Source organism: Canis lupus, chromosome 20 (assembly GCF_011100685.1).
Source record: "Canis lupus familiaris isolate Mischka breed German Shepherd chromosome 20, alternate assembly UU_Cfam_GSD_1.0, whole genome shotgun sequence".
Taxonomy (NCBI): Eukaryota; Metazoa; Chordata; class Mammalia; order Carnivora; family Canidae; genus Canis; species Canis lupus.
This window is the reverse complement of record NC_049241.1, coordinates 8,511,126-8,523,066: the sequence shown is the minus strand read 5'-3', so window position 1 is coordinate 8,523,066 and position 11,941 is coordinate 8,511,126. Positions and strand designations below refer to the sequence as shown.

The 11,941-nt window shown below is 45.7% G+C and overlaps 1 protein-coding gene across 1 annotated transcript; it reads left to right on the top strand.

Annotated features, from left to right (window-relative positions):
• Positions 1-39: 39 nt before the first annotated feature.
• ARPC4 (actin related protein 2/3 complex subunit 4) lies at positions 40-11,166 on the top strand. Its single transcript, XM_038565726.1, has 6 exons — positions 40-197; positions 3,421-3,539; positions 4,753-4,864; positions 6,685-6,780; positions 7,714-7,884; positions 10,232-11,166. The coding sequence occupies exons 1-6, from the start codon at positions 195-197 to the stop codon at positions 10,235-10,237; spliced, it is 507 nt and encodes a 168-aa protein (XP_038421654.1). The 5' UTR covers positions 40-194; the 3' UTR covers positions 10,238-11,166.
• The last annotated feature ends 775 nt before the right edge of the window (positions 11,167-11,941 follow it).

Sequence of the window (11,941 nt, the reverse complement as noted above, 5' to 3'; positions counted from 1 at the left end):
TAAAGATGTGAAGACAGTCCTAGCGGGGAGACCTGCCAAGGACCGGGGGCTCCCAGGCTCCCCCTCCCCGCTCGGGCATAGTGGTCCCGTCCGGAAGTCCGGGCGCAGACCGAGGCTGCGCCCCTCGCGGAAGGGCAGGCGTCGCGGGCTGGCCACTTCCGCACTTCCGCTTTCCGGCCCAGCCAGCGCCCGCGATGGTGAGCGAGCCGGGCCCCGCGCCAGGGACCCCCGCTGTTTTGCCTCAAACGCTGTGGGTCTGGGGGCGAGGCGGCTTTGCAGCGGAGAGCCCCGGGGCCGAGGGCTGCTGCGGGGTGTGGGGGCATGATGAGGCTGGGAGGAGAGGGCGGGGCGGGAGCCCAAGTGAGGAAGGGGCGAGCGGGGGGCGCCCCGGGAGGACGCAGGCCTCGCAGGTTCGTGGTTTGTCTTTCGGGCCAGGTGGGGAACTGTGAGGCGTCGACAGGACGCCGGGAGTGGGGCCTGGGAGGTCGGCGGGAGAGCCTTGAAGGCACTCAGTAGGCTTCCTCGCCCGTAGTAGGGCCGGCGTAGCAAGGGCGCCTCACCCAGGGTAGAGCTTTGCTAAATACACTGTCCTGTCCTCTCCTGCCCGCTTGACCCCACAGTTTTCCAAAGGAAGCGTCTCCACTTCCTTATCCCACTCTTCGCTTACTTCCCTGCCTTGCTTCTGCTCCACGGAAGGATTATGCCGCCGCCACCCAGACCTCTTCCTGGTTAGAATTCCACCGTGTTAACCTTAACCATAGTACGAGAGCTCTGTCCTACGGATCCCTCCCTTCCTGGAAATCCTCGCAGCTGATACATGTCGGTCTTCCTGGGAGTCGAGGCTTTGGTTCCCCACCTTCCTCCTCACATTTTCCCTAGTGGTGCCTGTCCATTCCCGGCTTCCATGACCTTGTGTATTCTGGTGGTTCATGAGTCTGCCTTCCTAGCTCTCTTGTAGGGTTTGCCTGGATATCTTGAAGACACCTTCAGATCACACCTTCAGATCGAAAATCATTTTCTCTCAACCAGCTTTCCCCATGTTGCTTATCCTGGCTTTGTGGCATCTTACCTCAGCTAGCAGTCTGGATTTTATTTTATTTTATTATTTTATTTTTTCTTTCTTTCTTTCTCTTTCTTTCTTTCTTTCTTTCTCTAATGGAGGCCATACCTCTTGGATTTTTTTTTTTTTTAAGTCAACTGTATTGAGGTATTACATGAGAATGCATTTATTTTTTCAAAGGGCAGGTGTCATGGGGCTTGCCACCTAAAAGTCACCCTTTTTAAGTTTATCATCTGTGAGTTTTGACAAACACAATCCTGTAACCACTACTACAGTCAGATTAACCATGTTTTCTCAAAAAGCTCCCTTTAGTCCCTCTGTTAATCAGTTGTCTCTCCTCCATTCCAGGCAACTACTGATTTCTTTTTTCCTTCTATAGTTTTGCCTTTTCTATATTGTCATATAAATAGAAGTCTTCAGTATGTAGACCTTTTGATGTGGCTTTTTTTTTTTAAGTTTATTTTTTTAATAATTTCTGCACTCATCAGGTGGGGGGGGACTTGAACCAACGACCCTGAGATTGAGAGTTACAGACTCATTAGACTGAACCAACCAATGTGGCTTCTTAATTAACCATAATGCATTTGAGATTCATCCATGTTGCATGTGTCACTACTCCTTTTTCTTGCTGAATAGGACTTCATCATATGAGTGAGCTACAGTTTATTGAAAGGTGTTTTTTATTCCATTATCCTCTACATTTATGACAGTCCAGCTCTTGTGATACCCTTTGCTTGTCCTCACCACTGCTCCAGGCTCTCCTCACCCTTCCTTGAATAATCCTCTCTGCCTTTTGTCTCATTTCCCTCCGGTCCATTTTCTGCAGAACCACCATGCAACTGGTGAAGCCAGATAACTTCCTCCTCAGAAAGCCCCAACAATTCCTTACTACCTTAAAAGAAAAGCTAAAGTCAGCAGCCTGGCATTTGAGATTACCCATGAATCTCTAGGCTACCATTGCAGCAGCATCTACTCAATCTAAAATGCTTTCTGTATGCAGCAACACTGCTCATCACTACTTCTGGAACTCCTAACATTTTTTTTTTTTTGCAGTATTCTAACCTTGCTTACGGTATTCCACATGATATTGTATAGAAAAGGAGTAAGACATTGCATATGTTAGATACTGAGCTAGGTGCAGGGTATGTTGATTTGAATAAAGAGACATGGTCTGTTAAGCATGAATCTTACAGTCTAGTGAAAAAGAAATCACTGTACTGAAATACGAAGGATGTATTGTTGTAAATTGTAATAAATGCTATGAAGGAGGAAGTCAAGAAAGGCCTCTCTGAGGAAGGAAGGGGCCTTCCCTGAATACACCAAGGTCTAAGGGATGACTTAAGTCAAGAAAGGAAAGAAAGTCCTGTATAGATGAATCAGCATGTGTAAAGCCTTCAGATGAGAAAGAATGTAGATAATACAAGGAACTGAAGATAAGCCAGTGTAGGTAGAAGCTGGTCTGTCTACTGGGAATATCCTTAGTCTACTTTTTCTTATTGTAAAATCCTCCTAATCTTATTTTCATCTTTATTTCCAAACCAATTTCTTCTGGAAATGTAATTTGTAAGTTTGATTATGTCCCGTTTCATTCTCCTTTATATCATATGGTTTTTTTGTTCTCTACCCAGTTGAGCTATTTAGGGGTAGAGATGATCTTTAAAATCTTGACATTTAAATCAGTCCCTTGACATTTAAGTCAGCACACAGACTTATACATTATTGGCTCAAATACAGATTGAGGATAGTCATTCACCTGTATGCCTCTAGACCAGAATTTCTCAACCTCAGCACTATTTGGGGTAGAATAATTCCTTTATTTTTATTAATTTATTGTTCTAGGCTTTATTATAGAGAGAGAGCAGGGGAGGAGGGGGCAGAGAGAGGGGGAGAAACTCTCAAAGGGACTCTGCACTGAGCTCGCAGCCTGATGTGGGGCTAGATCCCACAACTCCGAGATCATGACTCAAGCTGAAATCAAGAGTCAGACATTTGAGCCACCCAGGCACCCCTGAATAATTCTTCTTTGTGCATTGTAGGATGTTTAGCAATATACTGGGCCTTGACTCGATGCCAGTAGCACTCCCGCCATATGCCAAATCCCGTCAATGAAAAATGTCCCTACATTGCTGCATGTCCGCTGGCAAGAAAAATGGTCCCCTGTTGAGAGCCACTCTTGATTTAGAATCAAAGGCACCTTGAAGGCCCAGTCTATTTGGTTCACTGTGGTGTCTGAGAGCCAGGTACTCTCAGTACTGCCTGGTTCCCATGTAGCTGGAGGAGAGTTTGCTAAAACAGATTCTGTTTCAGTTGGGGGTTTGCTAAAATAGATTGTGATTCTCCCTTGGGTTTTTTTCCTACAGACTGCCACTCTCCGCCCCTACCTGAGTGCCGTGCGGGCCACACTGCAGGCTGCCCTCTGCCTGGAGAATTTCTCCTCCCAGGTCGTGGAACGACACAACAAGCCAGAAGTGGAAGTCAGGTAGGGAAGAAAAAGGTCAAGGTGGGGGTGATGAGCTCAGTCCCAGAGATGGCAGTTATCTGGAGTTCGCCATGAATTTCCGTTCCAGAGTGGTCAAGCCAACTATAGTTCACATATTTTGTCTTGTTGCCAGATGAGCAGTGGTTCCCAATTTGCAGTTCAGAAAATAGGGTCAGTGGGTTGGCAGGACAAAACCCAGGGGAGAAGCTCCTCTGGAGCCAAGATTGCTTGACACAAGATCTGGCTTCTCAGAGTAGGACTGTTCGGTAAGAATCTCCTGTGTCATTATTGAACCCAATTTAAGGAGAGAGTGGAGAATTTTGTTTGATGCCTTCTCCATCCTCTTGGAATTTAAAGATCAGGGAATGTTTTTTCTCCGACCAACCCGGACTGTCTCATCCCTTACTCTAAATACTTCATATTTTGGGTTATTTTCTCTTACCTAGTTTATGTTTTGTTAAATTATTCTGTTCTCCTTTAAAGTTTAATCTGATACACATATAACTGAGATAAGCAATATTACCACACCATGTTCAAATGATTTGAATTTAAAAATACTGACAAGATGTTAGCGTTTGTTGTGCTGCTCTACTTAACATATGTGATTTCTACTGGGCATTTTAATTACCGTTACAAATACTTAGAGATTTCAGAGGCATCAAAATGGAAGCTGAGCTGAGAGGGGTCTTAATGCTAAATAAGTGAATCATTCTGGATTGATAATTAAAGGAGACCAAACTCTGTTTGATTTTAGCTTATCCTTATCCCTAATGCAGCCTCTTTTCTCATTCCCTAAATGGTATATGGGTTTGCCCGTAGTTATTAAAATAAGAGCTGTCATTTATAAAGCTCCTACCATGTGCCAGGCACTCTTAATAGACAATTGACCCTTTCTGATCTCTCTCAATCCTCACCAGTGAAATAGGAATCAGTCATTTTACAGATGAGGAAATTGAGATTCCAACAGGGTAACTTGTCCAAGGAAAGTAACAGAGGAGGCTGGATTTCAAAACCTTATCGCCCTGACTCCAGAGCCTTGCTCCTTCTGTTGGAGAACACACTCGCTGGCCCCCATCTTGGAGCACCCCTACTTGTGAGTCTCCTATTCCTTGGACTCTGTGGTCTCAGATAGAGATTCCAGGGCCTGCTGTGGGTCTCTCTGAGCATTCTGTTCCTCTGTAGTACAGATGCCTCTGTGACATTGTATTTTCAGGAGTAGCAAAGAGCTCCTGTTACAACCTGTGACCATCAGCAGGAATGAGAAGGAAAAAGTTTTGATTGAGGGCTCCATCAACTCTGTCCGGGTCAGCATTGCTGTGAAACAGGTGAGCTCATTACTGAGCCCTTGCCTCCTCAGGAGGTCAGGGGTCCCCATCTGAGAGATCGTCATGCCAGATTCAAGGTGCAAGGAAACCCAGGCTCCATTTCCTTGACTATACCCAGGGAATGGTTCTCCAGATTCAGCAGGTCAGTAGAGACAGCAACCATATCTTCTAGGCTTCCTTTAGATTAGAAGTGTGGAAAAGTTGCAGCTAAGGCCATGGCCAGTTTGGTGTCTGGTCAAAGAATCATTTATAAGGAAGGCAGAATAAGTCCAGTTTAGAAAAATAAATAATAGGGCAGCCCAGGTGGCTCAGCGGTTTAGCACTGCCTTAAGCCTAGGGCATGATTCTGGAGACCTGGGATCGAGTCCCATGTCGGGCTCCCTGCATGGAGCCTGCTTCTCCCTCTGCCTGTGTCTCTGACTCTCTATCTGTTTATCGAATAAATAAATAAAATCTTTAAGAAAAAAAAAAATACCAGTATCAATTTAATAGCCATAAACTTTGAAATAGAGATTTAGCATGAAAGTGTAATTTCATTTCTTTTCTTTTCTTTTCTTTTCTTTTCTTTTCTTTTCTTTTCTTTTCTTTTCTTTTCTTTTCTTTTCTTTCTTCCTTTTCTTTCTTTCTTTTCTTTCTTTCTTTCTTTCTTTCTTTCTTTCTTTCTTTCTTTCTTTCTTTCTTTCAATTTTGTTTATTTGAGAGAGCAGAGCAAGGGAGAGCACATGGGTGGAGAGGAAGGGTGGAGGGAGAGGGACAAGCCGACACCCCGCTGAGCAGGGACCCTGATGTGGAGCTCAGTCTCAGGACCCTGCAATTATGATCTGGGCCAAAGGCAGATGCTCAACCACTGAGCCACCCAGGCATCCCAGAAAATGGATTTTCTTAAATTGACTTTTCTTTTACTTAAATTTGTTTGAAAAAGAAACTTTATGCCATAATGGAAAAACCGTATCACTTGTTACCTAGGGAGAACTCTAAAAAAAGTAAATTCAGTGAAAGAAAATAAAGCTGTTACTTAGACTGGGTCCTGTTGCCTATAGAAAGCTCTATCCTTAGGGTCTGCTCTGTTAAAAAGGGAGATTAACAAGTGTTGGGAGGTGTTAAGGGCGTACCTGCCAGCACCCAGCTGCAAAATCCTTTCATTAGAACTAGTAAGAGTTCAGGCAGCCTGGGTGGCTCAGCGGTTTAGCACCGCCGTCAGCGCAGGGCGTGATCCTGGAGACCCAGGATTGAGTCCTGCGTCGGGCTCCCTGCATGAAACCTTCTGCCTGCCTCTCTCTCTCTCTCTCTCTCTCTCTCTCTCTCTTTCTCTTTCTCTCATGAATAAATAAATAAAATATGAAAAAAACAACAACAACTAGTAAGAGTTCAGCAGGGAAAAACTTTGGGGATTATTTAATATTCATTGTTATTGAAGCGAAAACCACCTAAGTTTATCTCTGAGAACTTCAGATGGTATATATATATCATAGACTTTGGGAAATACAGCACTAGTGAATGGGAAAGGGAGAGGCCGCTTTCAGTGTAGGTATGGCCTCTGCAAGGAGCAGATAAAAGACTTGGGTTTGCCAGAACTACCGCTCTGGAATGGGTGAAAATGAAATTGTGGTAATGCCCTATTGAATTGAAGAGGCTCTCAACTGCCGACATTCAGTTGGCAGTCACCTGCCCCATGATTCAGGTAGTCATTGCTCCTGATGCCAAACCTCACTACCTGCAGCGAGTCTGGGGGAAATTGAAGTCAGAAGACCAGACTACAGGTTTCTGTTGGCCTGTATTGTCAGATTTAGGGAGCCCTGTTTATTTTTCTCTCTCACTAGGCTGATGAGATCGAGAAGATTTTATGCCACAAGTTCATGCGCTTCATGATGATGCGAGCAGAGAACTTCTTTATCCTTCGAAGGAAACCAGTGGAGGTGAGACCATGTGATCCACATGTTCATAATACCCAAGATTCTTTCACTAAGTCTACTGTCATTGCCCTGGGATTGTTGGTAGAACCAGGATTGCTGCTCTTCCAGCTGTAGGTCACCCATTGTCTGAGAGTTGGCCTTTGTTTCGGCTAGAGTGAGAATAAGGAGCATCAGAAGCTTAGGAGAAGTTGCGTCTGCCTCAACCATGGGAAAGGCAAAAAATACAGGATGCGTTGCTCATCTTTTCAGAGCCTACAGTCTAATGGCAGAAAAGACACAATGAATCAGAAATCCTTTCTAAGTTTTGTCACCAACTAAATTGTTATCTTTCAGGGCCACAGTTGACATTGGCTTAGTGTTGCCTGGCTTTGTTCTTGAGTCCTCTCCACAGACTCCTTGCCAGATCAACTCCAAATATTCCCAGTGACTGAGAAACTATCATGCAGAGCAACATGTTCCATCAGACATAATGGCCAAACTCGTCCTCATCCTGAACTAAAAATCTCTTTTCTTGGTCCTAAATCTAGTCTCTGGGGCCACCCAGAACAAATAAAGAGTGCTCTTCCACACATTACCTAATCCCATCCTCCTCCCACAGTGTCTCTTCTCCCTGTTTCATTAGAGTCTTCTGTAATAAGATTTCAAGTTCCTTCACTCTCCCATGACTCCTTTGGAATGCAACTGTTTTATCACAGGTAGTTTTCCAGAGATGCTTGACACAAAGTTCTCACCTGAGTCAGTTATTTGGACCCCGCATAGACACCCTAGCAGAAGAGGCAGGCTGCTGCCTGAAGGTCATGAGACTTGGGAGAGGATCACAGCCAGCAGGAAGCATGTAGCTGAGTGACCCGAGAAGACATAGCCAACTAAGTGCCGTGGGATGCTAATTCTCTCCTGTTTCTTCTCTTTCTCCTGTCTACTGTCTTACTTCCCCAGGGATATGACATCAGTTTTCTGATCACCAACTTCCACACAGAGCAGATGTACAAACACAAGTTGGTGGACTTTGTAATCCACTTTATGGAGGAGATTGACAAGGAAATCAGTGAGATGAAGTTGTCGGTCAATGCTCGTGCCCGCATCGTGGCTGAGGAGTTCCTCAAGAATGTAAGTGGGGGCCTTCCTGGTGTCCCTCCAGAGGTGAGAGGAGCTGTGGGTTGAGAACTTAGCATCTGGTGGTAAGGGAGTGCCTGTAGTTTGGATATTTCTTGAGGCCTTTGAGACCTCCTGGTGTGTGGCACATCAGCCCAGTGCTATGGGGCTGGAGGACCTGGGGTTCATCTTTGGGACCTGCAGGGCCTCTTCATTTGAGTGCCTCGAGGACACCTCTCTTAGTCTCTCATGGGGACTTAGACGCTCCTGTCCATGTCTCAAAATGTACACAGTCCTTCCCTACATCTAGCTCAAACCCCTGGCGAGGCAAGTTAAATATGTGGGAATTTTCCAAGAATATAGGACAGTTAACCAGTGTAATTCTATTTTTCAAATAGACTTAAGTCTTATTTCAGCGTCTGTTTCTTAGGCTTAAGGTCATGCTGTTTTTGACCTGTTTTCCATTACTTTCATGGCCTCAGTACTCCAGATTCCTCTTCAGTTGTTTGTCTTTCCAACTGAAAGGACTGCAGCCCTCTGAAGAGGAGGAACTGTTTACACCAATGAGCTGATGACACAGTTGTTCTTATTTAGATATCCAAGACATGCTTTGTTTTTTTTTTTCTCCCTCTTCTAAACAGTCTTTGGTTTGTTGACATGTTCTGCTCAGAGTTAACTCTGATCCCTAGGTGGTAGATTTAGTGTTTACTCCTACCAGTGCATACAGATCCACCCAGAAGGAGTTCAGATTCCTAAAAATGGAAATTACGCCTTCTTCCCCTGGGCTTTAATTATATTGAGGGCGGCCAGTGTACAAAGTAGCTGTGCTGTGCACACAGGATAGCATGCTTGTTCAGATCACACAGGCTGTGCAGTCATACCACCTGTGTGTGTGTCCAGCTTTGCTGCCTACTTGGGCATGTTATTGAATCTCTGGCGAAGCCTTGGTTTCCTCAGCTGTGAAATGAGACGATTAATATGTACCTTTCGGTATGGCTGAACATTAAGTGACACGTATACAGAGCAGATCACCTGGTACATAGTAAGCTTTCTAGCCATTGTAGCACCGAAGTTTTATGGCCACAGCAGTAGGAAACTTCTATATTTAACTGCAAAGGAAAATAGTGTTTTGTTTTGTTTTGTTTTTAAGATTTTAAAAAATTTATTCATGAAAGGCACAGAAAGAGGCAGAGGCATAGGCAGAGAGGGACCCTGATGGGGGACTTGATCCCAGGATCACGACCTGAGCCAAAGGCAGAAGTTCAACCACTGAGCCACCCAGGTGTCCCAGGAAAATAGTTCTTAATTTAATTTTTGGCTGGTTCATTCACCAGTCATTTAATTATGGTAACTGCATTTCTATAATTACACAGCTAAGCACATTTATATATCTCATTTAATCCCTGAGACCATCTTTGATCGTGTTATCCCTATTTTATGGATGAGTGAACTGGGCCCTACCCAAGGGCCCTCAGCCAGTAAGAGGAGGAGAGGAGGAACTGGGACTTAGATTTTGGTTTTCAGATTCACAGATCAAGATAGTACCATGGCATTTGGCATTGGTCACATGTTCAGGTGCGTGCGGCAGGTAATACATGTGAGCGAAGTGGGTTCTTGGGGACCTGGCAAGCGTATGCCACATCTGAAGAAGTTTACTATAACAGAGCTCCCATGTGTTACAGTTTCACCTTCCGCTATTCAAAAAAATCCCCAAATCTGGATTTGTGACATCTCCCATATTTCCAAGGTTGGAAATTTAAAAAAAGAAAACGTTGTGGGCCAGACAGCACCCGTTATTGGGCTGGGTACAGCGTGTGGGCTGTTGGTTCACAGTCTCTGATCTATAAAATGTCCTGGGGATATTCTGAGCACCATGGGGGGATACTTGAGGGCAGAAAATATTTCAAGGGCCTGTTACGGTTGGAGAACCACACAGAGCTTGACACAAAGTACCAGATTCTGGGTCCTTCTGCTCTTGGTCCCCTAGTCCCCAAGCCCTTGCAGGTGAGCGCCCCCTGCCCCCCCAATCATCTCTAAAGAAGGCAGCCTCAGTTCAGGCACCACACTACTGACGGCTTTATAGCAGCCTCCACGATACGGTTAAAGGGAGCTGTGGGAAGGCCTACCTCACCCTTAATTTTTCTGTCTTGTCTATTGCTAGGTTTAAGGCTAGTGTCCTGAACGTCATTGCTGAATGCTGGCTGAATTAGAAAGTGGGCGCCCACAAGGTGTGCTGCGACCCAACCCTATCCCTCAGAAATCTGAGCACAGTGGTAGCTCTCAGATCAGCCTACCTCCCCAGAGCAGGCCTGCTAAGATACAGCAATAACCGGTATTCACTGCCTCTTGGTTCTTTTGACAGTTTTAAATCATCTGGCTGGACCTCAAGGCCTTCCCCTCCAGACTCCCCTGTGTCTCTGCAAAGACATCCTGGAGTTATTCCCCAGAGTGGCAGCAACGATGACAGCAGCAGCAGAGGCGGGGAGCTGGGTTGGGGTGGGTGTTAGATATGGGAGGTGGGTGGTATGCTTGCTAGCTGGGCAACAGAGCAGCAGTGAACCTGCCCCAAGGCCACACGTGCCTGGTCAGGCTGGCTTCTGATGTTCAGTCCCCTGGGCTGGGACAGATTTTTTTTAACGTCTTGAAACTTAAATTCTGTGCTTGTAGGAGACTGTAACCTTTTTGTCTTTTTTTTTTTTTTTTTTACACGAAACAACTTCCACCTCCAGTGGCTGTGACTGGTCCCAGTGATTGTACCATATTGGTCGCTGTGGGTCTGGGCGGGCCTGGAGCCAGAAGGCGACTATTGTGTCACCCCCACCCCCACCCCCAAACCCCAAGTCTGGGGAGAGGGAGGGAAGGAGGAAGGTTTCAGACTCCAGTTCTTTCCCTTGCCCTCTTACTCCTGAGCCTCCTGGGCCCAGTAGAAGTTGTTGGGACTCTCTGCCAGCTTCCTGAGCTCTTCCTGAAGATGGCCATCCAGCACTGGTTGGGGACAAGGGCTGAACTGATGGCCACCAGCCATGCCTAGGAGCTGGGCCCTGAAAGCCAGGCACCTCTGGCCGCAGGGGCCACTTTGTGCCCTCCCAGCTGAAAGGGGCCACTATTTTCGCCTTGTCTGTCAGTGCAGTGCCTGTGCAAGAAGTGGAGGGGTGAGTCCTCCGGAGTTTCCTGAGCTGGGGTTCTTCACCTGCTCTGGCTCCTCTGCTCCAACGCTCGCTGTACCTTTTCTTATTTTGGTGGATCCTGCCTCCTCCCTTGATTAAAGTCTCTTTTTGCCCCTTTGGGGCTGCATGAGGTCTGTGCACTGTGTATATAAAAGGACGGGTGCGGTGGGGCTCTTTCTTCCCAAGACCATGTAGCTGGTACTTGGGTCTGGGTGTCCCCATCACAGGTAGTCTCCTGATTGGTTTCTGACGTTATCTGTGCCAAAGGCCCTGACCCAGAGACTCCCATTACAGTCCAAGCACCATTCATTTCTGAAATTGCTCTCTACCTATATGGAGCTTTGGTTCTTTTCACATAATGAGCTCATTTGGTCTAAAAGTAACCTCTGAGAAATAACAATTCTATATCCTGGCTAAGGAAACTGGTTCCTTGAGAGGAAGAAGCATGCCCCAAATCTGGCTAGTGAGCAAGAAGGTAGACTTCTAAGACTTCTGCCTCTGTAATCACTAGCCACAGGTGGGTATTTAAATTACTAAAATTTTAAAAAGCTTAAAATTCACTTCCTCAGTCCCACCAGAGACATTTCAGGTGCTCAATAACTACCAATGACACTCCTATCATGTCAGAGTACATATGTAGAGCATTACCATCATTGTAAAAAGTTCTGTTGGACAGCACTAGACCTTGGTGACTCCTTGAAGTTAAAAAAACACTCATGCTTGAGTCCTGACTCAAGGCTGAATTAGCGTGAATTCCTTATATTCTGTGCTTCAGTTTCTTAATCTATCAAGTGGAGATAACAAACAGGCAGACACAGTACCTGCCATATTACTGTATTAATAAACAACAGCTGGTCTTTCCACCAGCACAGTATTCAAACATCCTTTTCATTGCACTAGGCACA